The sequence below is a fragment of the Sceloporus occidentalis genome, unplaced genomic scaffold (genome assembly GCF_023333645.1).
Source record: "Sceloporus occidentalis isolate IW3139 unplaced genomic scaffold, rSceOcc1.0.p SCAF_51, whole genome shotgun sequence".
In the NCBI taxonomy this organism is placed as follows: domain Eukaryota; kingdom Metazoa; phylum Chordata; class Lepidosauria; order Squamata; family Phrynosomatidae; genus Sceloporus; species Sceloporus occidentalis.
Window position 1 is genome coordinate 5,245,074 of NW_028317031.1, and position 25,544 is coordinate 5,270,617.

At 37.6% G+C, this 25,544-nt stretch overlaps 1 protein-coding gene across 1 annotated transcript in view; it reads left to right on the forward strand.

The window, feature by feature from the left end:
* The first annotated feature begins 7,422 nt into the window (after window positions 1-7,422).
* LOC149288507 (metalloprotease TIKI2-like) overlaps window positions 7,423-25,544 on the forward strand; it is a 110,405-nt gene continuing 92,283 nt past the window's right edge. Inside the window, exons 1-2 of the mRNA XM_089491782.1 lie at window positions 7,423-7,533; window positions 9,148-9,708. Of these exons, the coding sequence (XP_089347908.1) occupies window positions 7,423-7,533; window positions 9,148-9,708 (672 nt within the window). The remainder of the gene's footprint in view (window positions 7,534-9,147; window positions 9,709-25,544) is intronic.

Below are 25,544 nucleotides of genomic sequence, written 5' to 3' on the forward strand. Positions count from 1 at the left end.
AGATAATTGATAGCAAATGTATCAAGATATATACACAGCTAATGTTCAAAAGTTTGGGGTCACGTAACTGTTTTCATGAAAATTACATTATTAGCTGTAAAATAATTCCAAAAGATCAATTAGCCTTTTAAACTTAAATTTTCAATTAGCGAACACGACACGCTGTTGGAACACAGGAGTGATGGGAGTGATAAAGGGCTTCTGTACGGCTATAAAGATAACAATTTAGCCATTTCCAGCTACAATAGTCATTTACAACATTAACACCGTCTGCGCTGGATTTCTGATTAATTTCATGTTATTTAATAGTCAAAATTTGCTCTTCCTTGAAAGACAATGACATTTTTAAGTGACCCCAAACTTTTGAACAGTAGTTTGTATGCCTTAATGTTCCAGATTTGCCCCTGATCAGGGTATGCATACATCTAAACATTTCCCATGATGCAATTCCATTACAGGATAGATTGTGATCAGCTGGTAGCTGGTATACAGGAATTTGCGCAGACCTTATCCACCAGTACATAAATAGTTAAAGCATCTAAAAAAGAATAATATTTACAGTAAATAATGTTTGACCTGTTTTTTTTCTACATGTGGTTGTCACTATGTGTAAATAAACATTTTGGGAATTCAAAGTGAATTTTAGTATTAATAGGTTAATTTTTTAAGTTGTGTTTAAGTTATTTTGTGGAGTATAATATTCATTTACTTTTGTGTCTGTGATGTTATTTTCTTTTTATTTGTCTCGAACTACAATTCCCAGCACTCTCGGGCAAGCTATTACCAGTAATAATAATGTCCTTTATTGGGTATTGGGAGTTGCTGTCCAGCAAAAGTTGACATTGACATTACCAAACTATGATTGGATATTTGTGGAACTGAAAGGGTTAACGGTTCTACAATAATTCCCAGTTTTCCTGTGGTTTTCTAGCTTGGGATTTACAGAAGAGTTGCTCTGAGCAGTCTGTGGTTAAAAAAAGGATTTTAATTGCCACAAAGAATTTTTTAATGTGTTCCTTACAGAAATATGAGAAAACATAAGGACAACAAAGGCAAAACCGCTTGAAATTGTAGAAAAATTTAACATCAGACATTTGAAACAAAAACAAAGGAAATTAGACAATTCTGAAGGGTTTGCAAGTGGGTAATGAAACACTAATTAGGAAAAGAAGAATATTTGTCGAGACGGATGTGGCGTGGAGGTTAAGGCGTCCGATTTATAAACATGGTGATGTGGATTTAATTCCAAGACAGCCTAACAACTCTCTGTGTGATCTTTGGGTTTTATTATATTACCATTATATCACTTTAATTTTCCATTCTTTGGGGGCTTTACAGTGCATTGAAAAATTTTTCAATTATGTCATCAGAAACCAAGTGGACATTATTTAAAAACCTCTTAAGGACAATGGGCGGTCCCTAAACCCATTGAAAACAATGCATTTTGAGCCCGTACATGTACGGGCTTTGTCATTAAGGGGTTAAAGGGAACCTCATGAACTTTATATTACAACGTGTACAATCCATGTAGATATTCATTTTTATTTATGCATGTGGGCAAGCCAATGGAGATGGATGAGCCAGTTGTGGCCAAAACCTGGCCCAACTTCCTGTGACTACACAAGCCGAGCTGGACTTGTCCACCTTACACACCATGCTTGATACAGTCCTATCAGACGAGTTTTATATATGAACATTACAAAATGGACAAGGAGAGTCTTTATCCATCTTGGCTCTAAGTTGAGTTCTTGGATCCAAGTCCCTCTATCCACAGACCCTTAGAGCTTCCTCTCGTGTGCACCAACGATGGAGGTTCCCTCACATGGGCCATAAAAATTCACAATGTTTCCATATATGCTTTTAATTATTTGTAAGGTTTCAAAGAGACGGGGTCCTTGTTTACCCTTAATAAGGCCAGTTGTATACATCGTAAGTGTCCCTGTTTAGGAAGAACAGTCTTGTGACCCAAGTCCATCCACAATATCCCTCATTTGTTCGACGTACAGAGTGTTTTTCTGGGTATTGGTGTATCATAGTTCTCTACATCCCTAAAAGTCACAATGACGTGCATAGAACATGTGGTTGTAAAGTAAATTGTATAAATACTAATAAAAAAATAATTATGTATTCAATTGTCTAAATAGCTCTTAATAAGTCACAAAGCCTAGTTCTCTATCCATTCTTCCAACCACATCCTCTAAGACTAGTTTCCCCCTTTGGCCATTAAAAGTGTTGGGCAATATGGCATTGGAATCAAGAACCCACATTCCTAACCTATTAAAATTAAATTGTGAACTGTTCGGGCTTGGCATTCTGGCCCATTAAAACTCAAGTTAATACTGTAATTTCTCCCGCTGTCACAATGTTGCAATGTTTGAAAGAAATTAATAAAATGCTTTTATATATATATATATATATATATATATATATATATATATAGTATACTATATAGACTATATACAAGATCTTTAAATAAATTTCAATGGTGCTCTCCGTTCCAATACTAATATGCCTTCACTATACATCAAAATGTTTACTTAACGCACGTTTACTAAAGTAAAGTAATTGCTTTATTTTACTGAGGGATCCGTGGGGTTCTCTTGTGAGTTTTGAATAACCGCAGGAATGAAGACACGCTTGACATTTTTTTTTAATTTCTGCCCTGGCAGAGACCGATCTAATTTGTCACTGCCAAAATAAAACCTTGAGGCAGTATTTTAAAAACAAGATCAAAATGTATGATTAAGTTGTTAGAAGTTGTTTTTTTTTCTAAACCCGTGTGCGTATTTTGATCTGGGATTTCCCTCCGCCCCCTAGTAAAGGAATAATGAGGCCTATTTATCATAGATCCTGGTTGGAGCCCTGCTGGACTGAATACTGTGCATGCGCAAAAAGAAAACGAGACGTGTGGGGGGGGTTGTGGATGTAAAGGCAGAGTGTGACACAATGTGCTTCCCTTTGGAATAGAAGCAAATCTAAGAACTTCCCAGATACCTTGAAAGTGGCTTCATAGAGGGGCAGGGCTAGCTACATGTGGGGAGGGGCTAGCTATGTATAGAATCAAGGTTAGCCCGAGAAGGCCTTTAGTGGGCGGAGAGTAGATGAGAAGGGGTCTGGAATTGGGCGTGGCCAAATGCTTCTCCCCTGCCCAGGGAAGGAAGAAGCTGACCAGAGACACGTGGAAGTAGGACCTCACCCTGAGACGCCTGGTCATACCAGCTAAAAACGGCAAATATCCTGAGGGGTGAAATAGGACCTTCAAGTGCACAATATGAGCAAGCCGTGGGAGTACTCAGATCGCGCTTGGGCACTGGAGCGTGGGTCTCCAATTTCTATAGCAGTTTGGAAATGTATATGTTGACACATGAGGCCCCACTGGAAAGATTTGTCTAATGTAAAGGTATCATTTCAGCTTTTACCCAATCTATTCTGTGTTCCGTTCCAGGTCATTTAAACCGTCTATACTTTATTATTGTTTTGAAGCGAGTGACGGAATAAATAACCTATTCTTAATTTCTACACTGGTTAAAACTTCATCTCAGGTCTATGCGCAAGGCACTGAGTACGCTGTCATTGTTGTACAGTAATGCCAATACTATCATTAGGACAATTTACTAAACTCCCATGGTTGTAAATTTGAGGCAGGCCAAGGGCATAAAGCAGAGCTGTGCTCATCAAAGGAACACGATTCCCTCAGGAGCAATAAGCATTTTCCTTTCGTAAATTACGTACAGTAATTTTACACTGCTTTCAAAATGAGGAGGTTTTAGAACATAAACCCCTATAAATTCTAATCTGCAGCTGACAACCTGATCTACTGCGACATGCCAATAAAACGAACTACAATTCAACTGGAAGTCACTTTTAAGAAGCAAATCGAGCCTAGTCTTCCCAGACCAGCTATTATGTTCCTTCATACTTTTAAATAACCTCGAAATAGATGGCAGAGTAGTAGCACCTTTGCTGGGAAGTATTAGCGTACGACAAGCTTTGATGACCATTGGGGGCTCTTCCTACGGCATGTTAGTGATATATATCCGCTACCGTGGAACGTGGAATACAAAAGTTCAGATGCAACCGCAAAAAGTAGAATCAAGATACATTCAAGCTCATGACGGCCAAAGAGCACAAACCTAGAACAGAGATATCGCTAATGTTTTGCCACTAAGTCCTTGACAAAACTTGGGCCACTATTGTCTCTTTTCCTCCTACCCATAGCCAGCCCAGCCTGCTATGGCTGGAATCTACCTTTTCCTGGCTCAAATAGAGAGGGGACGTTTGGAGGGTAATCAGTCACATCAGCCATTTTTTCAAGGATATATATGCAGTTTATCAGGGCTGGACTGGTGACTAGGTGGCCCTGCCACTTTAAGGCCGGTAGCATGTAGAGTGATGTATAACTGAGTAACTGATTATCTTTTGTAGGTTTAGAAATCCCACATAATGCATTTCCGATGTATAGTTATCAAACGATGGTGGCAGACTTTTGGTAATATTATAAACTATTGTTCCCATCATACTCTTGTAGCCATCATACAAGGGACTGATTATGTCGAGCATTCTGCAATATTATTTTACAATAAACGTACTATGGCAACACTTTCCCCAAAAACTGTCCTGATCTGATCATTTAACAATAAGTATTAAAATAATAATAATTCTAAATAATAACATCTGGCATATCTCATGTGAATTAATTATATCAGCTTATTGTTTCAAATAGATATTTGGATACTTTTCTTCCAAAGTGTGACAATATAATGATGCAAAGGTCCCTTTTAACATGGTTTCTATGAAAAACAAAACTATACATTTTGCTTTCCAAAGTAATTTTGGGATGACAATCCTTTAATACTGGGGATTTTTGGTTATTCTATCTTAAGGAATTATTTATATATTTATTTTTAAAATACAACTCTGATATTCCTACCTCTGAAAGAGGGGGGGGGAACCCCAAGATGTCACTCCTGATCAAATAATTCACCCATCTGAGAGTTCCTATTGGCTGCGGAGGGAAGTCATTTTTAACTTCAGCCAATAAGAAGCTGTGTACACAAACCGCAGTTTTTTTTCCCTGACTTTAGAAAAGTAGACTGAGTTTTTCTATAGATGGCTTAGTAATGAAAACACTTAAAGCAAAGTTTTTATAACTAATGATTTTTAATCCTCTAACCTCTTCAATTCTAAAAGGACATCATTCCCCAATATATTTATGGGTCAGAGGTTTCAGCTAACAAATGAAAAAAAAACCAGCCAGTCCAATACAATAAAAAGGCTTTCACCTTTAGAGAATCACAGGCATGTACAATGCATTAGAGCTCAAAGGATTAACCAGAAATGCATTCCACCCTCTCTGGAGGCCACTGTGTGACTAGTAATAGCCGTAATAGACAGTTGCCGTGACCCCCAAAAGCACCAAATTCCATATGTGCGTTTTTTTTAACACTCCGAGGAAGACTGTGTTGATTATCTCTGCTTTTCAGCCTCCAATATCTGTAGAATATTTTTTGGGTAACACGGGGTTAAAGTTTCTTAAACAGTGTTCATTACTGTGATGTACATTTATAAAGGTTAAAGCATTTAAATATTATTATTGTTTTATACAGCAATTCTGATTGCTTATGTCTCTTTCACTAAACCACTAATTTCAAAATAGTTCATAAAAAAATAAAAGCACTACTTAACTGATTAAAATTATGTATTTATATATAATGTAAGTTTGCAAAACCACAATCCTTTTCTCCTTACGTGTGTTAATGTTATTGTCATATTAAATTGTCTTTGTTGAGTATTTTTACTGTTCCGTATTGTAACAGCGTTACAGAATATGCTGGCCCTATAAATATATATATATATATATATATATATATATTTATATATATTACATGTATGTCTATCCTTTTTGTATAAATAGTACTATTATAAATTTGAAATATAAACACAAATAAAGAACAGCTTTTATGTTAAGCCATCCTTCAGCCTAAGGGGCAAGCCCAGCCTAGTTGCCCAGTAAAAGAATCACCGACAATGTATCCTCTTCTGTCCATCGCACATTCAACAATAGGGGTGGCTTAGGAAACCAGTAAAGGGGGCACAGAAAGCACACAGGGTACATAACTGTATTTATTACACCCTGCTGGCTGTAGGTGGAACTGCAAAAAAAAACAAGCTCACCCAAACATCATTAAATCAGAGCCAACACTTTGAAATTGGTACCTTGGCCCTAGATCATGAACACTCTTAAGTCCAAATTATGATGTCATACACATGTTATACCCTGTTTATCCATTGTACAGTGCTACAGAATATGACGGCACTATTTAGATTAATAATTAATCATAATAAATACCATATAGCAGATATACAAGTGTGACAGATTCTAACATTATACTTTACTCTTTCATTTATGCATAATTATTATTTGCATTTATTAGTGTTAAAGATGGAGTCCCAATGAAATTTGGTTCCAAAAAACCTAAAGCAATCCCAGCTCATCGCATAAAGTAACATGCAACCACACCAAACCGATTTCGAAACTTTTAGGCACAATCTTTTTATTCCAATAAATTGTGAGCGCTATCGTAAAGAAATGTATTTAGTGTGTGTGTATAGATAGCTAGATATTGTACAGTGCTACAGAATATGATAGCGCTATATAAAATATGCGCATTATATATATAATATATATATATATGTACAAACCAAAAACACATAATTAGGAATGGTGTTAATTGGGTGTGAGGGTTATTTGTTTGTCTGCAGATTTTACATATTTCTACACACATCGACACACATATATACACATGTACCCTCACACCCAATTAACACAATCTTCCTAATTGGGTGTGATCGGCTTGCCGGGACAGTGGGATTGGTCGGGGCATGTGCTCCCAGGGGCTCCCTGATCCAGTAGCCCGTTGAGTTTCGGTGCAGGGGCAGAGTGATTAGCGCACTAATTGCCCCAGGAATGTTCTTTTTTCCTGGTGTTTGTCTTTCTTTATCTGGGTGGATCTGGCTGCGGGAGATCTGCGTGTCTGCCCCCTCTAGTGGGAGGAGAGATCTGCCATGGAGTTAAGATGGGACTCTCGGAGTTTCTTGGAGTTGCTCTCTCCCCAGCTGTTACAGAATGAGCGTGTTATCCTCACATGCACAGCACACCTCGCCTTCATCAGCAGCCCCTTTAAATAGCCAGCGCCCCCCTGCACCCAGCAGCTGCGAGCCCCCCGCCACCCGCGGGATACCTGCACACGGCTTCTGACAACTCCCGCAAGTCTCAGCCAGCATGGATGCGTCCTGCTCCCCGCCGCTGGCTCATCCATTGTGAGAGATCCCCGGCGAGCGGCCGAAGAGACGGTAGGAAGCGCCGGTGCACTTGCTAAATGCGGGGGGCTTCCCTGAACTTGTCACTTTAGAAGCAGCAACATGTGGTCCGAGTCCGGGTTCCTGTGCCTCGCAGTGTGCCTGCTCCAGCTGCGGGAGGTCATCACCAGGAGGATCCCGATGGACACTGGGCAATGCGGACTGCCCAAGTCGGTGAGTTCATCCGGAGGATACATGTCCCGTTTATACATAAATCTACATATATAATATATAGATAAAATAATCATTATATATATATGATATTATATATAATATATATAAATAAAACCGGATATGCATGGGTATCTCACCTTTGCCTTTCTCTCACTATATATTTTATTATGCATATATCATTTTTGTATGTAAATATTTTTATATGTATATATATATATATACTGAAATACAGTTTTTTTATATATGTGTATACATAAATATTATTATTTTTATGAATTTGTTTTACTATATATATTTTTATTTATTTTTATAGATTTGTTTTTTAAAATATATAAATATTTTTATTTTTAGGTATTTTGTAAAAACTATTTTGATATATATATGTATATATATATATATATATATATATATATATATATACGTATATACATTTTTTTGTACAATTTGCCTGTGTGTTCTGGAGCTACATGCAACTTTGACATTTCGCTAATGATTTATGTGTTAACCGCTGGCATGAACAAGGCATCTCAGTGCTACAGGAACTATGCACTTTTTGAGTTGGTTAACAAATAAATATACAAGAGGGCTATGATTTTATTTGTATTTTTTTAACTTATTTTTCTGTATTGCGTTTTTTTCCCGCTCTGCTTAGGAGTTTTAAGATCATGATAAAAGTGAAAAGTGCTGTTTCCTAATTATAGTAACAAATACCTTCCTAAATTGCGAGGATTAACTGGCTGGTCCCTCTTATCAGTAGGAAAAATTCTGTTTTAGGCTTTTTTTGGATTAGAAGCTAGTAGGGCTGGATAGACTGTGCTGAAAACTTTGATTTAAATTCTGTTTATCATGATGAGCCTTAAAAGGACTTAGTATATTATCTTTATATCCCACAGTTTCCATTAAAGGAAAAAGTATGGCGCTTATATTGGGCCGTACTCCCAAGGGGTGACTATAATACATTAGCAAAGCTGTTCTTCATCTAGAACAATTAAATATTTGTTGACTGTTCTTTATAATAAAACTATTTCTATGTAATTCTGGAGTCTTTAGTCAAAGTTGATACCTGTTATTGGGCCAGCATAGAAAAAGTCACATAAGCTTCTGAAACCTCAGTAGTCTCTTCTTCAGAAAGAATTTTTCTAAACAATCCATTTTCTCTTGGCCTAATGCGGCTTATATCCATTTTTCTTATTAAGTGAGCCTGAAATATAAGGTTTAACCATTTAGTAGGTAATACAAAGCCAGGTTTCGGAGATAAGGGGCTTCACAAGGCTTATTAACACCTCCTCTGGGCCACTTTGTTAATAACGTTATCTTTTAGCGTGTCTGATTGAATCATATTTGTCTAAAAGTGCTATAGAAATCAATGAGACATTATTTATTTGCCCGCATGGGGTACCTTCCACTAGAAGGAATAACATTGACTTTTATATAAGATACTTTTCTGATTATCAGCTCCAACAAATATCAATATTATCACCATGTTATTAATAATATTTAAGTGCTCCTAATGTTACATTGTTTAGAGATATAGAACGCAATCCCAATTAAATCAAGTGTTGGTTTTCTAAAATCTACTTGAAAATATAATAAAAAATGTACTTTCCTCTCCAGCAAGAAGACTTGAATTCTTTCCTATGGACTATTAAGAGACATCCGCCTGCGTATCTTTTTGGGACTATACATGTTCCTTATACAAGGGTATGGGACTTTATCCCACAGAACTCCAAGAAAGCTTTCCAGGACAGCAACAATGTGTATTTTGAGCTTGATCTCACGGACCCTTTTACTATCTCAGCCTTGGCCAGCTGTCAGATGCTTCCACAGGGAGAGAACCTGCAAGATGTTTTACCCAAGGATTTGTACAGGAGACTGAAGAGACACTTGGAGTATGTGAAGCACATGATGCCCCACTGGATGACCCCAGATCAGAGAGGCAAGGGTCTTTATGCAGATTACCTCTTCAACGCCATCGCTGGGAACTGGGAGAGAAAGAGACCTGTTTGGGTTATGTTGATGGTCAATTCTCTAACAGAGGCGGACATCAGGTCAAGAGGGGTACCGGTTTTGGATCTCTATTTGGCTCAAGAAGCTGATAGGATGCGGAAGAGGACCGGAGCTGTAGAGCGGGTAGAGGAACAGTGTCATCCCCTCAACAGGTTAAACCTGTCCCAGGTAAGACCCCCCATGTCACTTCATATGTATTGAAACAACCTTCAGTTCACCCATTTAACCTTTTGGGACTTTGCTGTCTTCTCCATGAAAACCAATGCAAGGGTTTTCCCTTCCTTCAGCCAGGGTATCCGCCTAATCCTTCTGCTGTCAATGGATTATTATATTTTATTTGTATGTAGCACCAACAGATTGTGTAGCCTTGTACAATGGGTTATGCCTTTTAATAAAAGATTTGGACAAAAAAATGAAGGAATGGAAGGCCCAGGCTAATTATTTCAAACATTTATGTCATGCAAAAGGGTTAATATATTTCCGCTGACAGGTTAACATTCAGATATGTGACATACATTAAAGGCTCTGAGAAGTCTGTAGGTTTAATACACAAATGTGATTTAATGACATAGGGGCTGGAGTGGAGAGAATGCTCTCGGAGTCACCCTAGACCCCACCGGTGTCCATTTGGCCTTTATCATGAATAAGCATGTTAAATATAATAAAGCGACATATAGACCTGATCTTTGTATATATGAAACAGAATGAACAAGTCTTTAATAGACGATTCATTAATAGTAAAAAGCTCTTTATATCTACATAACAAAAAATGTTTTTGTGTCTCCGATTATTGTAATACAGATGGAAAATCTCCCAAAATCTCTTAATTTCTATTATTATTTCGATATATGTGACTGTGCAGGTCTATGTGTGCAAATTGATTGCATCAGGTATTCTATATTGCCATCCTATAGAGGGTGACCAAAAACACCCTTTTTTAACCGAAATGTAAGAAAATTGTGTATAGCTATAGTGGGTTTCCAACGACCCTTACTTTGGATACAGCCGAGCGCTGAATGTTTTATTTCTGGGATATATTAGGAGCTGTTCTGGAACTGGCAAAGTTTCAACCAACTTAGTCTTTCTCTGTAGTCACACAGAACTCCGCTGCTATAACACTATACGTGCACCACTTGTTACAAACCAACATCGTAGTTTAGATGTTTAGATCACAAGTTGTCCAAAGATCACCCATTCAATTATATTTTTATATTTGACTTTCCCAATGCAGCAAAAAATCCTGTTGGATATAAGGTAGATTAATAGAGTAAAATACTTTTATATTTCTCTGTACATATATATATATATATATATATATATATATATATAGCAACTATATGCAATGGAATCTAATGTGGTGTAACATACTCTGTGTGTGTGTGTGTATATATAATATATATATATATATATATATATATATATATACACATGTATGTATATATATATATAAATACTGTATATATCAGCAGCTTTTTGACCAAGTTTGAAAAATTTTAAAAACCCGGTTAAAATAATCTTGGGGCCAGTATATTTAATATATTTTAATGTACACTTCATGTACAAAGTCCTTCTTTGTACTGTTCTCAAATGCGGTTAACTATTAAGTTTAATGATGTCAGAATTTAAGATCTCAAGGAATAGTTCAATTGTGTTCATTGCTTTATGTGTGACACCCCTCTGATGGTACGAACGTTTCCTTTGTGCTGGATGTTTAAATATGCTTTCTTTTTAATTAGTGGGTTGGAAGTCATCAAAGGGTTAATTGTACAATTAGAGCATTTTTGTCTGTTTTTACTTTTTAAAGGTGTTCTCTGGTTCTTTATCCCACTGAAACAGGTGTTCAGCGCGTACTTTACAGCCCTTTCTGTCCCTGTTAAGGGTTAACGTGGCTGTGATCAGAGGTGTCTCTATTTAGCAAGTCTAGCGCTCCCTTTGGTTTGTATAATTACACAATCCGCACATGTTGTATACATTCCTTGTACATCTAGGGCTCCAACAACAATATCCACATTGACACAAGTTTACAAATTTGCCGTCACCAACACAAACTGTTCCCACGCTAAAATAATCCACGGCAGAGCCATATACCATAAATTTACACAAAATGACAATGACTTTACTGTCGTTTATGTATACGGGGATTCACTCGTTCTGTGCCAGTGATCAACGAATCCCGTTACAAATCATTGCTGAACTGATTGGCCCTCAAAGAGTTAAATCGCACTGCTTTTCATTAGCGTATGCCATACGATAGCCGAGTATGATTGGGGGTCATGTTCTCCAAAGCATTACGAACGTGTTACCAATATAAACAACGGGCGTGAAACACGCTGGGAGCGTGAAACTTTTCATCTAAATCCCACACTTTCCCCCAAACTTGGCAAAACTTATGTCCTTTTTAATAAAAATACAGGAAAACGAAAACTTTACGGGGACTATTAGTGAAGCTCTTTTTCTTCTCTCGTGGGCTTCTTATTACCAGAACTTAAAGTAAAAAAAAAAGTTATGGGGCTTTAAAGCAATGTAGTGATAGCTTTACTTTACTGAGAGGGTGGTAGATAAGTGGAACAGTCTCCCAGCAGAAGCGACAGAGGTCAAAACAGGGAAGGAATATAAACATGCATGGGATGGACATATGGCTTCTGAATATTAGACCAATTAGACCAAAGTCTTTACATCAGGAGGAACCGGCAGACTAGATGGGTTCTATGTTTATGGGTAGAAGGGAACAATCATCTGCTTTTTTACCTGAAAGGTATAAGCCCACCGAGCCCCTTTATTCTGAAAGATGGCACCTGTATGTTGCGGCTGCTAGCCAAGTTCTCTGCATGCGCGACGGCGGGCGTACATGTGCTGCAGACAGGCAGCAGCTGCCGGTGGAGTGTATGAGGACCGTTTCCACATCAAACACAACTTGTTTAATCTACAAGAAAGCAAACGCTTTCCTTCATCAATCCCTTAACAAAAGACAATGCCTGTCCCTTTAAAATCCGCCTTTCCCCTCTTTGATTGGAGCAAAAAAAAATGTTTGTTTCCAAATTGAATAAAATGACATGAATTAAACCCAAAACACCTGCTTCCATTTAAATGGCAAGAGAGGGGTAAAGAACGGCGGAGTCATTGCTAACGGAACGCGTTTATGATTTTATATCTGGCTAGAACTCGGATCGGCCGATCTCTTCAAAGTTCACTCACCCGTCAGGGCTTTAGGAGCTGAAGAAACGATGAAACAACTGGCCGGGAACCAATGTTATTCCAAGCCGTCTGTCTGCGTGTTTGTAATGATGATCAGAAGGATATTTCATACCATGAAGCCCGTCTCCAATTATAATAATGGCTCCGTAGCCGTAAATATTCGGTAATAGCCATCCCGTTCATATCTACCTTAGATCAGCGTGTCGTGTACACCTGTCTGGGCATATAACGTTATCTTTAATACGGGGAACAGGCTCGTGTTACACCGCACGCACCAGCCCCGAGCATGATTTCATTTGGAATGGTGGGGTTTAAGGGAATATTTATGATTTAAAACGAAAACCTGTATTACTGGAGCCCCCATCAGTAAAACAAATAGGATTTCATCGGAAAAAGAGACTTCCGGTGGCTTGGAATCCCGTGTAACTTTACGTCATTATCCATATTGGCTCAATAAAAGGGAAACGCATACATTTACGGAATAAATACATACTTTATATATATCGTATCTCTGTAACAAAATGTAATATAATTTGCATACCTGGGAACTTCTTCACTTCGGCTACTTGTGGGACGCGGCCAGGACTGCCTACTGATGTCGGTGGGTGGCCCCGCTGACGTCGGGGGGGGTGTTCCTGCTGACGTCAGGGGTGTTTCCCGCTGAAGTCAGCGGGAAACACCCCCATTTAAAGGGCAAATGGGCGTCAAGACCCCTGCTCCTGCGACCCGGAGGATTCGGGTGTTGACCTGCAGAACTTGGGCTTCACCCGGAGATATCTGGGTCAAACCCACAGAGTTCCCAGGTATGATAATTTGTCTATAGGTTTGCCTATGAAAGAGGTTCTATGTGAACGCGTAAGAATGCCCAGTCCATAGGGGGGCGAAGGGCTGCCCTCCTGCCCCGGACCGAGATAAAGGAACCCCCACCCAAAAAAAAATTAGTTTATTGGAAATGTTTTTGTTATCAAAGTCATCTCTAAACACAGACAGGCATGAAACACGAATTTGGAAAGGAATAAAAACATCCTATTCTAGAAAAGTCGGTGCGACAGAATTCACTTTTCATTCATCTTTTAAAGTCTGCATATGTCGGCTAGCAAGTTTTATTCAAATGAATAATAGGAAGTCTATTCTGCGCAGATACATCTTTCCAGCCAAAATGTAATTAGTGAGATAAATATATTGAACATTTTACCTGCCGCACTCTCCAAAATAGGATCCCTCTGGCACTGTGTGTTAGACATAATGCCAAGGAGCTTAAAGGTCCTAGCTACGTGATATCTGATATATTTTAACGTTTCCCATCTCGCGGTTCTATGCGCATGCATGATGACATCACTGGCTCTGAATAATGAACACACAATGTAAATATTCTTTAGCGTTCCCGCTACTGCTTTGTAAAATATATACTCCATAATGTATATGTCTGATTTTACTAAACTCTGTCCGTCATCCTTTCTCCTTCTTCCGATTTAATATCAACGTTACAAGTGTCGGAAATGGGACAACAAGTAATTCTGCCCACTTTTTATTTTAAAATAAATCTCGGGGTTCGATAAGAAGTGTGATCGATAAAGAATGATCGTGGTTTTTATATAAAATACGTATTATCTTCCAATGTTGGCACAATCTTTTTCCCATGTATATTGGCTCAAGTAAGAATTGAACCAATTGTTGGCACATTTGGTTCAATATTATTTAATCAAGATTACAAATGATAGATTTAATGTCTCCTTTACCTTATCCAATAGAAAACCCAGATCGCGTTGAGATGGGGTTAATTACAAAGGATAAATGGAGGCCATTACATAGTAACATAGAAGCCGACATTAGAGAAGATCCATTTGGCCCATCCAGTCTACCTATTATATTCCTGCTTTGAAGACTTAAACCTTAATCAGACCTCGGTCTCGTCTTGTATTAAGGATCACCATATGCATATCCTATGGATAAATTAATTTCCTTACTGTGGTAACCTCTACCACTTTTGCTGGGAGGCTGTTCCTTTTATCTACCACTCTCTCAGTAAAGTAACCTTTCCTTACATTACATCTCAGCCTATGGCCGTCTAGTTTGAGGTTATGGCATCTTGTTGAAGCTTTTCTCCTTTTTTGAAATAAACTTCCCTATTTAAATACCCCCTTCTCTCCTCAAAGCCATAACCCATATCACCCAGAAACTGTATCTTCCGAACACGTATTATGTTTTTGGTTTTTTTTAAAAACCCTTAATATTCTTTAAAACCTTCATTGATAGAAACTTTTGTTACCAAGTGACCTTTGCCCCCTTTTCCACCATGACCTTTTCCTATGCAGTTAAATTACATGGATTTAAAGGCATCTCAATAACCGTAGCAGTGTCTAGAGAATTATCTTTTTCTCTGCAGAGTATCTCCACTTTAAACGTCCGTGTGTAGGCGTATTTTACGACGATTAAAAATATGTAATACAATACAGGATAAAGTAGATTAAAAAAGGATCTGTCTGGTAATGCCTGTGTTTTCCAGTTCTTATTACCTAGTAATTATCCAGCTTCCAAACTGCTGAAGAAGAGATTTTGAAGTAAGGGATTTGAAAAGACGCAAAGTGCTGTCCGGGGCATTTGGAAGGATGATTTCAAATAAGCATTGATTTTACTTGTCTATATAAATATTTAGATAAGTCTTTTCTTAAATTCGTATTATCCAATCAACTTTCTATCCCTTCTCCTTGCCTCGCTCTTATAAAGGGTGATTCAACCAATCAACAGCTATCAGCAACTCCGTATCCGTAATGAGGAGAGATAATATAATGGGGATGGATATAATGGGGATTTCTAATATATATATATATATATATATATTTTTATTTTTTTTTTTGCTTATGGCGCTATGTAAATCAATAAATAATAATTATAAAAAATTCAGGTTCTGTAAATTTGAAATTCTTGTGATTCTGAATATTTTCTTTTCCCTTTAATACACCAAACTACTTATTTTTGTAAAAGAAAATGTCAACGATGTTGAAAAATATTTTTTTCTTTAAATGTATCCATGACGGCTGAAGGCTCCGCAGTCCAGAAGTATTCTTGATATCAAATAACGAAGTGATCGTCTTGCAATCACTCAGTGGCTTATTTAGAAAGTTACTCTTGCTGTATTATTTAAAGGATATGGAATGCCTAAAAAGCAATTAAAGCTGTTATGTTTCTTGACCAAGAGGGCATGACAAACCCACCAGGGGTCCAGTAAATATAAATGAACCAGGGTTTGATGACATTTAAATACTATGTAGAAGTCATAGGTCTCACGGGCTGGTGGAGGATTACGGTACGTTGGAATCTTATAGTAATGTGGCACAGAGCTCAGTTATTCATTACAAAGGCTTTTTTTTTTTTATTATTTATTGTAACTGATTCCCTTTTAGTTCTTATTGGTAGTTATGGCTGATTAATGATGTATTTTGGTATGTTCATCAACCTTACATAACGTTGTTGAAAATATGAAAATAGAGTATCTTTCCACAAAAGCAGCTCAGAAAAAAAAGAACTAATGTTACGCATTTGGGGAAACATTTATCTAGTTAGAGATTCAGCATCGTATTTCCTTCATCATATGCAGATCTTACTGATTGGTTTTAGTGTCTAGTGAGCTGTGAAAGGCCATTCAACCACGTAATATCTGCTAATATAAATTAACACTATTATTTCCCATTTTTATCAATAACGAGCTGCGTTTTGTACCCAGCTTCTGCCGTTAGCAATGTTCTAAAGAGAGGAGATCCGCAGGAATTGGATGTTTACTGAAGCCTAATGACCTCATCTTATCTCTTGATTGATGGACAAAGCCCGTGGGACATATCAGCACAGATTGGAACAGTGATAGGATTACCCTGGTGTTAATCGCATTTGATAAAAGGACAGGCTTTGTGAACAATGATGTTATCTGCAATCGCAAATAAAGAAAGCTGACATTAGTCTGTCATTCTCATAGGAAGCCTTTAGCTAGCCCAATTTAATTGTGATATTTTTACACCGAAAACCCCGTGGGGTGAGTCCCTTTTTTGTGCAAATTGCTCGGCCCATTGTTCTGTTTCCTATCCCAAATCATACATTTTATAGATTTATACACTAAGTAAATCTATGTGATGCTGTTTAAACATTAAGATAAACAATACATTTATGTTAGAATCCTACTTTATGTGTCTAACACGGGGGGCGGGCGTCTGTGTTAACTTCCCGATCTCACAATCTGCAAGATTCATTTGGCCCATTAAGTTATCTCTTCCTGTTGCTGATAGCTGTTGATTGGTTCAGGCTGCCTCTGTAAGGCGGAGAAGCGGAGTAATAGGACTGGACTTGGATAGGATGAATTGTAACAATTAGACACCATTTGAGATAACTGGATTGCTTGTTTAGGCAGGTGATTTAGAACAAAAAAAGCATTTTATTCACACAATCACGCATATGGATATTTTTCCATAAAGATCTTTTCCTTTAAATCAGTTACCCCTGGTATTCAGGGGTTGCTAATGGACCACAGGGCTCATAAACAACTAAACCGATGGCTGTTACAGTATATTTAGGGGTGTGTGGCCTGTGAAGGCTCGGTGTGAATGTAAACTATCTACCCAGCTTCTACCCAAGGTAGATCTAGGCTTATTTTTTTTTTTTAGTGGATTTTGGTCACAATGGGAGTCCGTGTCAGACAAGTCGGTTGTTACTTGGTAACATTTTGTTTGAGAAGCAGAGCCGTCAATCACCGTTATCCTCGAGGGCGTTAGCACCATGAAGCAGAATGGGTAGTGACAGGAATGTTTGTCAAGGGATTATACAGCAGTTATATATATAAAAGGAGAAAACATATATATGGATATCCATATATATATATATATATATATATATATATCTCCTATCTATCTATCTACCCTTCTATCTCCCTCAAAACAGCTATTGGACAGGAACTCCTACTTTATTGGATTATTTCTCTGTTGCATATATTTATTATTATTATTATTTATTCTTTTATATAGCGCCATCAAATTCCGTAGCGCTGTATCCACAAACCCTTTTAGTAGATTTTTATGACTCTAGGAAATGTACGAACCAGCAAAAGTTTACATTTTTGCCAGAATTTGACCGGAAGTGACATTTTTGTGTGTTTTCCTTTTTTTTGTGTGAATAAAATGATCACTTCTACTGCAGAGAGCTTTTTTTTATATTAGCCATTGTTTATTTCTAAACCTATAAAATCAGGTAGCGACTTAAAATTCTTGTAAAATATTCTAGTGTTTTAGCATTATCTTGCTTATCGTTCTTCGGTGGAGTTACAAATTATCTTGGTGTTACGTAAAGCTGCATTGGTCATTCCACCTAATTTAAATAATACAATAATATTTACGGTAGTTTAAAAGGAAAAAGTGCAGAATTTGTAGATGAATGGAAAATCTGTCTGTACATCACAAGTCTCATCTTATAGAGACCTAAATCAATCTTGTCGTATTGTGGTCTGGCTCAACACAAACATTCATAAATTTGACTTGAATATACAAACATGCTATTACCAATTATATGTTATAGAGAAGAAAAAAAAAACATCCAGGGAAACAATTTAAGAAACAACCGAACATTTAAAGAAGAAGGTTTTCTCACTCGGATTATACTTTTGCATTTGGGTTTTGAATCGCATCATAAAATTGCAAACTAAACATCATAAATGTTGAACTAAGCCATGTTGCACACACGGATTGTGTAGAAACTAAAGTAAAAACCTGCTTTTATTTATCATTCATTTATTAACTAAATCCAACTAAGTGAGATTTTAACCATAAATTAAAAAAAAACAATAAGTATTAAATAAATAACGTAATGTGTGTGTGTATATATATATATATATATATATATAATTAAATAAAGAAGTAAGCATTAAATACATTACAAAAGGTGTGTATATAGATAAAATATATATAATATATATAAAACAATTATATGATTATATATTTATATATATATATATATATATAAAGACTTATTTAAAGTTGAATTTATAGTTATATTTTTGAAAAAGAACACTAAATACTGGTAACTGGGATCTTTCAAAAGAATGACTGTCACGCTCCACTGGTTCTGAAGTGAGATATATGGAAGAATCGAAGCAAAAACAAAATGACATTTTAATGGAAATATATTTTTTCTTTACTTCAAAGAACAAGTATTTACTGAAGTTCATTTGAAGATCTCTTTTAAGGTGACGCAACTCTTTTCTTGATGTGGTGCCAAGTGCCATGTGCCCTAGTGATCTAAATCAGGTTTTAGAACTCAAATTTCACATTTCCGAGGTTATCAGCGTCTCACATGTGGTGCATTTAACTGACAATGAGTAACTACCATTCACATCCATATGATAACATCCGAACTAGACTTCTCTGCTAAATGTATCCAGTGTTCTGCTCCTCAAACACGTCATCCCAAACATCAGTTTATGCCAGTGAAGGAACCACTCTACTGGTAAAAAACTCCTGAGGCATCTTAGACGATACATACACCTACATAGGTAATGTTTATGGCCCTCATATCTGGCAACTATGATGGCCTGGAGATTCCTCTTTCCTTTTGCATATGGGAGCTGTAAGTGGGCAAAGACTGGCCAGAGAGGTGACATTACTTGGAAACTGAAACATGGCCGAACTGGGTGGGCATTGGGCTGAATTCTACTCCAAGCCCCGGTGTTAGAAGGCCAGGTAATCAGCTTTGATACCTGGAACCTTCAGGGCAGATCTTGACCCTGCTAGTATGTTCACCCCCCATCATTGCATACATTCTTATCTGAGGACTGGTCAGGAGGACCATTGGTGGAATAGCAGGAAGGAGAAGATGTTTGGAGAGTAAAGAAGATATTTGTGCTACTTAAGGCTCATATCTTCTGTTTCTACAGCTCATCAAGAGAAGCTTCATAAGGGGAGCTACGTGGTGGGTCTGGCTGGGACCTGAAGCCTGGTCACCACTGCTGCTCAGTGTGTCTTACAAAGTGTAGGTAGTTCTTACATCGTTCTTCCAATCGTCAATCAAGAGAACAATTAAAGAACTAAGATTGTGGAGCCCAAATCATATTATTGGGTATGTCAAAGGGGACCATTGACTCCAACAATATCATCAGTAGATTTACAGTTTAAGAGTTCGCGGTGATGGGTTATAAATAAAGTTCATATTTATTCATTATATGCAGGGAACAGACTGTAGAACGATATGCTTTCAGAAGCAAGCATGGCATTTCCATCTATGGACAGGAAAGGACGTTTTCGCAAATAATTAATTGGTTCTCACATAACGGCTGCAACTTCTAATGATTCAGTCCGTGGATCTTGGCGCCTAACTTGTCGGGTAAACCTCAGATTTCAACACGATAAAACCGCCTTCTAAGTAGCGAGCGATTTTGCCAGCTTGTGAACCACAATAAAGGTCAGCGTGCTATTAAATACTCCAACCGATCGTCTACTCTGCTTCTGCATGGATTTGTTTGGAACGTTGCTGATTAACCTTTTCACTAAAACACAGGTCTGGATTATGACTATGCAAACTCAGGCACCAGGTGTTATGGACTACTACCATCATGCTCAGCCATGAACAATAAATTAGGGGAAATCAATATTATAAAAATGACATAAGTTGAGGTTCTTCCTTGAAAGAAGGTGGACTGTCAACATCTACTTATAGCTCGTGCTTTCATTTGCTAATCAGAGATATTTGGCTTAAATGCGAGGAACTGCTTCATCACGGGGAAAGCTGATTGGCAAAATCTGGCATGCCAAGCATACTAACTAGTATTGACTCAATAAACCTTACAATTTCTTTGTTACTGCTATGATTTAGAACGTGTCTGGGTACATGGGCAGCAGATTTCATGATGTTAACCCCTTAATGACAAAGCCCGTACATGTACGGCCTGAAAATGCATTGTTTTTAATGGGTTTACGGACCGCCCATTGTCCTTAAGGGGTTAAAGTTGAAACTCCAGGCCTGTATACAGGAATATAGCCTGAGGCCGCCGTTGTTGTCAGTCATGTGTTGGGCAACCTTCACTGCTCGGACACCACATTTAGCTGATTCTTCATGGCAATGCCAATGAAGTCCGTTCTTCTGTATACTTTCATATGTCAGAGAGTCTAACTAGGTGATTAAGACTGAGCCATTCTATTGTTTACTGCAGACAGTATGGTAAGTAGTCAGGGTGTTTGCCTGGCGGATTGGGCTAAAATAACAGAGAGATAACACATGCAAATGGCTAATATGAAGCACTCTTTTAAAAAAGAAATCAGCACAATTTTATTCGAAAACTCATATTTAATATGATAATAGTAATAGAATAAAAAAGTTGGGAGTTCCCTTTTAACAGCTGCGGGGACATTCCATAAAGTATCAGAATTTACTACGTAGTCCTGCTGTGGAAGGGACTTTATATTTATTCAACCCTTTAGAATAATCCCATTAATGGCAACAGAATGTCAAAATGGTGAATAAAAGGGTGCGATATACAGTTTGTCACTGGAAGTATTTAGCAATTCTTCTGTTTGAACCCTCCCATAGATTACTTGTATAAACAGCACAGGCTGACAGCTTATTCTCATCGCTGTTAAAATACTATTAATAGTAAGTCTGGATTCACACGGAATACAATTTGTTTACATTGGGTATGATTTACTGAAGAACAGGTGATAATATCTGTCAGAACATTTGGAATATGTATGCGGCAGATGAGGGTCACCGCGATGCGCGGTAATTAGTATTTTTTAAGTGGTTGAATGAAGTGTTATGAACATCACTTCTGCTGTGTTAACGACGAAGACACCACAACTACATCTCATTCCTACCCCTCTTGGACATAGGGAAAGATTAAGCTGTGTTATGGTAATATATAAATCAGGGGCGTCCACTTTGTTCCTTGAGGACCACAGACCTAAGCTATAATCAACCCCATGTGAAGGGATATAATTGATCAGAAACCCAATTACATTTTCTGCCTTTAAGGAAAGATGTAGCTACCCCTTTGCAGAAAAAACAGCAAATTATGACATAAAAAAAACCTTAATTTCCCTTAACCTTGAACTTTTACATCATTGCCGCAGGGTCATTAGCTTTGTGGAAGGTCCTACCATTGCAGATTATGGAACCAGTTCCCACAGTTGACCAGCTGGGATGGTTCCAGTAGTCTAATAGTATATGGTTTTCCATAAATGTATTTCATATACAGGTGGACACTATATTTGGTCCCTTAGTACTTTTTGAATAGCTTCCATGCCAAAAAAAGAAGGGTCTTTGCCATCAAGACAAAATCACACCAAACTGGGCATAACTACTTACTTTGTGTTTTCAGTGCTGAAATTATTGTGGGGGTTGTGTGGTTGGTGCTACAATGTTTTTGGGATCTAGAAGACTAGTCACTCGGTTGAGACAAATCATGCGTTTTGGAGAAGAAGACCTTTAAAGAACTATGTAAAATTAGCAAATAAGCATGGACGGCTCAATGGCTGTATCCATCCATGCAACTGCGCACGGACACACCTGTTTTCTATAATGGATTCTTTGCTATACTCCCTACTACCTTGCTACCCTATCCATATGAAGGCAGTGACATCATCAGACAAGAATTCCTTTCCTGAACATCTTTCTCCTGAATTGTAAGATTCTGAAACAGAAATGCATTCCTCGTTCTTAATAAATATTACAAAAAACGTTATGTTTCAGATGGAATGTGGATAGATAAAGTTTTAAACTTGATAAATCTTTAAAGGAAAACATATTCCTCACTTTTGAGAGAATCATAGATAATTTCTGCACGGGTCTTAAGGAAGATAAATCAGATGTTGCCAAATAAATCAAGAAGGGATAGTTTGCATGAAGACGGCTTTGAAGTTGGCACAGCCAATCACAAACCGCAGAACAGGACTACGAGGAATGCCGCGAACGTTCCAGGTCAAAGCCACAGTTCTCGGGCCCCAGGAAACATCTCTGTAAGCGAGAGCTGATTGTTCTGTCATTTTGTTTTGGTCAGGACAATTTTTGTGGCTAATAAAAAAAAACAACAAAACAACAACTTTTCGTGATTTGTATGTTTTCACTAAATATAGTCTTCTCCCACTTCACATGTGGTACATATTGTTGTTTCTTTGAGTCTGAAATATGTATTTTTGCAAAGCATATTTTTTTCTTGGTGGAAACACTTCTTTCTGTAATGCCTTTCAGTGCCAGAGTACCAAGCAACATGTTACACCTTCACGTGAAAATAAATTAGTGAATGAATGAATAACTAGTATTTGAACTACTATAATCTTTCTCATGGAGAAGCCATCTAGTCTGCCCGTTTTTCCCGATGTAAAGACTGAGACCTCAATCTGTTCTTTGGCTTGTCTTAAATTCAGGATAGCCATATGCCTATCCCATGCATGTTTCCATGACCTTTTTAGAAAGCCAGTAGGACAGGTATCTGATGGTTGATCGCCTTAATGGATTAGTATTCCCATTAGATTCAGCATATCCTTTAAATTGAAAACTCCTGCATTATAGCAATTTTAGGAAGCCCAAAACACGTTTTTTGCTACCTCCAAGTCATTTAAGCTCATAACAAATAATGTGCTACATTTTCAAAGGCTCATACACTGAGCAATAATTTGGACCGTGGTGGGTTCTTAGACTGTAAGACAATCATGTAATGATGTTCAATTCACAATCAATATATTCTTGCTACCCTCAGGGTACAATCTCGAAGCGATCTATCAGTGCTTCCTCTGAGCCAATCTAAAAAGTGTCTGTCTCCTGGTCTATCTGTCTCCTCCACACACAATCGATCATTCATTCACATACTTTCACTACCATCTTCTTTCGAGACAGAATTCATCCTATCACTCCTTGTCGGATTACTGATTATACTTTCCCAAAGTGTTTGCACAGTCCCCTGTCATTCCTCCATTATCTGGGGATACTGATTGTAAGCACCTGTGGACGGATTAACCATGATAAGTACACAACAAACATACCTTTCTGAGCCTGAAAAAATACCTTTGTTTCCTAGTCTGTGAAAGTCTATCAAACTCAGTGCTTTTCAGCCTATAAGGGATAAAACTGAAGTTGCTGTGTATGTGATATTAAGATCTATCATAGTTGTTTTACTCAATAAATTGCAAAATAATATGACATCATTTATATCATTTATACCACTGTGAAAATGATGAGACTGATAAAGAGCTATTGATACAGTAACATTCATGGTGTGTGGGACTTCTCTGCTCCTGGTACGAGGTGAGGTCAGTTGGCTTTCAAGTTGAATGCCCAAAAGTGCATTTTATCTCCATAGATCAAGCATTCCAGGACTACCAGTTTTTAGTTTCAACACAATAAGTCTGAAGTTCAGATATCACTGCAAAAAAGGGAAAAGTAGCTTAAAGCACATTTTTTCAACATAATCCAAAATAAAAACAGCGAGACAATGGAGCCTTTGTCATTTGCAGAGAAAGCTATTCTGACGATACTAAAGAATAATTCACGGGGATTTTACTGTCATGGAGGACAGGGCAGAATGAGTTAATTGGTAGCCTGCGCTGTCTTCAGTAATTTAGATTTGCTCTCCTTTATCTGAAATGTTGATGGGAGATCTTATCGGTAATTATGTGACACTTTGAATGCTGGTAGTTCAGGGGAAAACGGGGGTAATTTTGCTTCTGGCTCATGTTAGGCAAAAAACATGCAATTGTTTTCATTCCATAATTTATTCACTATATATTTAACATTTATTATATCTTATAAAATTTTAAAGATTATTTTGTCTTCTCTGGCAAAGCCTATCATCTCTTTCTAGGTCTCTTGCCTCCTGAGGCATAGGCCAAGTTCCCTATTGCTTTCGAAAGCAGAAGGAGGCACAAGGGTAGCGTTGTTGGGTGGCTCAAATTCACCCCAACCTGCGGTGTCTGACCCGTCTTTGCCCTGTAGAAGTTACAGCCCTGTCTTTTTTAGCTACACAAACTACTAGCATTTTTCGCGTACACGTGATACCTGTTTTTCGATGTGTGCCGAGGAGTTGGCAGAAATTTGAGACAGGGAACATGAATTGAAAGATAGAACAGGCAAACCACAAATTGAACCCATTATAAAAGAAATGATATGCACGGCTCGTTTTATCATCATACCAACCCCAAGTCTCGAACCCAACTGATTTCTGAGAAACGAGCAAAAGAAAATCAAGGTCTGCGGAGACAGCAAGTTTCAACAACACATTCTACAGGCCGAAATATATAAAAATATGTGAGCGCGGTAGTGCTTACCACAGATGGGAACCAGCTTGCAGAAGACTTGGGTGATTGGAGATTATGAGATCTGCATGTAGCAGAAGATCCTTGATAGAACGCAGAGAAAACGTAGAAGAACATTTAGAGATCAGAGCAGAAAAATAGAGTTCTAGAGGGCTTTGTTGTTTTAGTGGCAGGATTTAAAATCTAATTCTGAAGGATATGGCCATTTTTCTTTTTATATCATTCTATGGAAGTACTTTACATCCTGAAAAACATATGCATTGTGTTTACTGAAACATTTGGCTGATTTGAGTTAGAATTTCACATCTAAATTGAAAAAGTGTTCCAACGTGATTAAACGCCCTTCTATCAGCAAAGAATTTCACTGGTACAGATTTAACAGGACAACTGTGTCAAATGGCCTAAAACCCATTCACGGCCTTTGGACCTAAGACTGGTAAATGTCAAAGTCCCATCAAAGTTCAAATTTTAGAAAGAAAAACAATTGTGCCAAATGTCAAAGCGCATTTTTCAGTAATAATTGAAATCACCTCT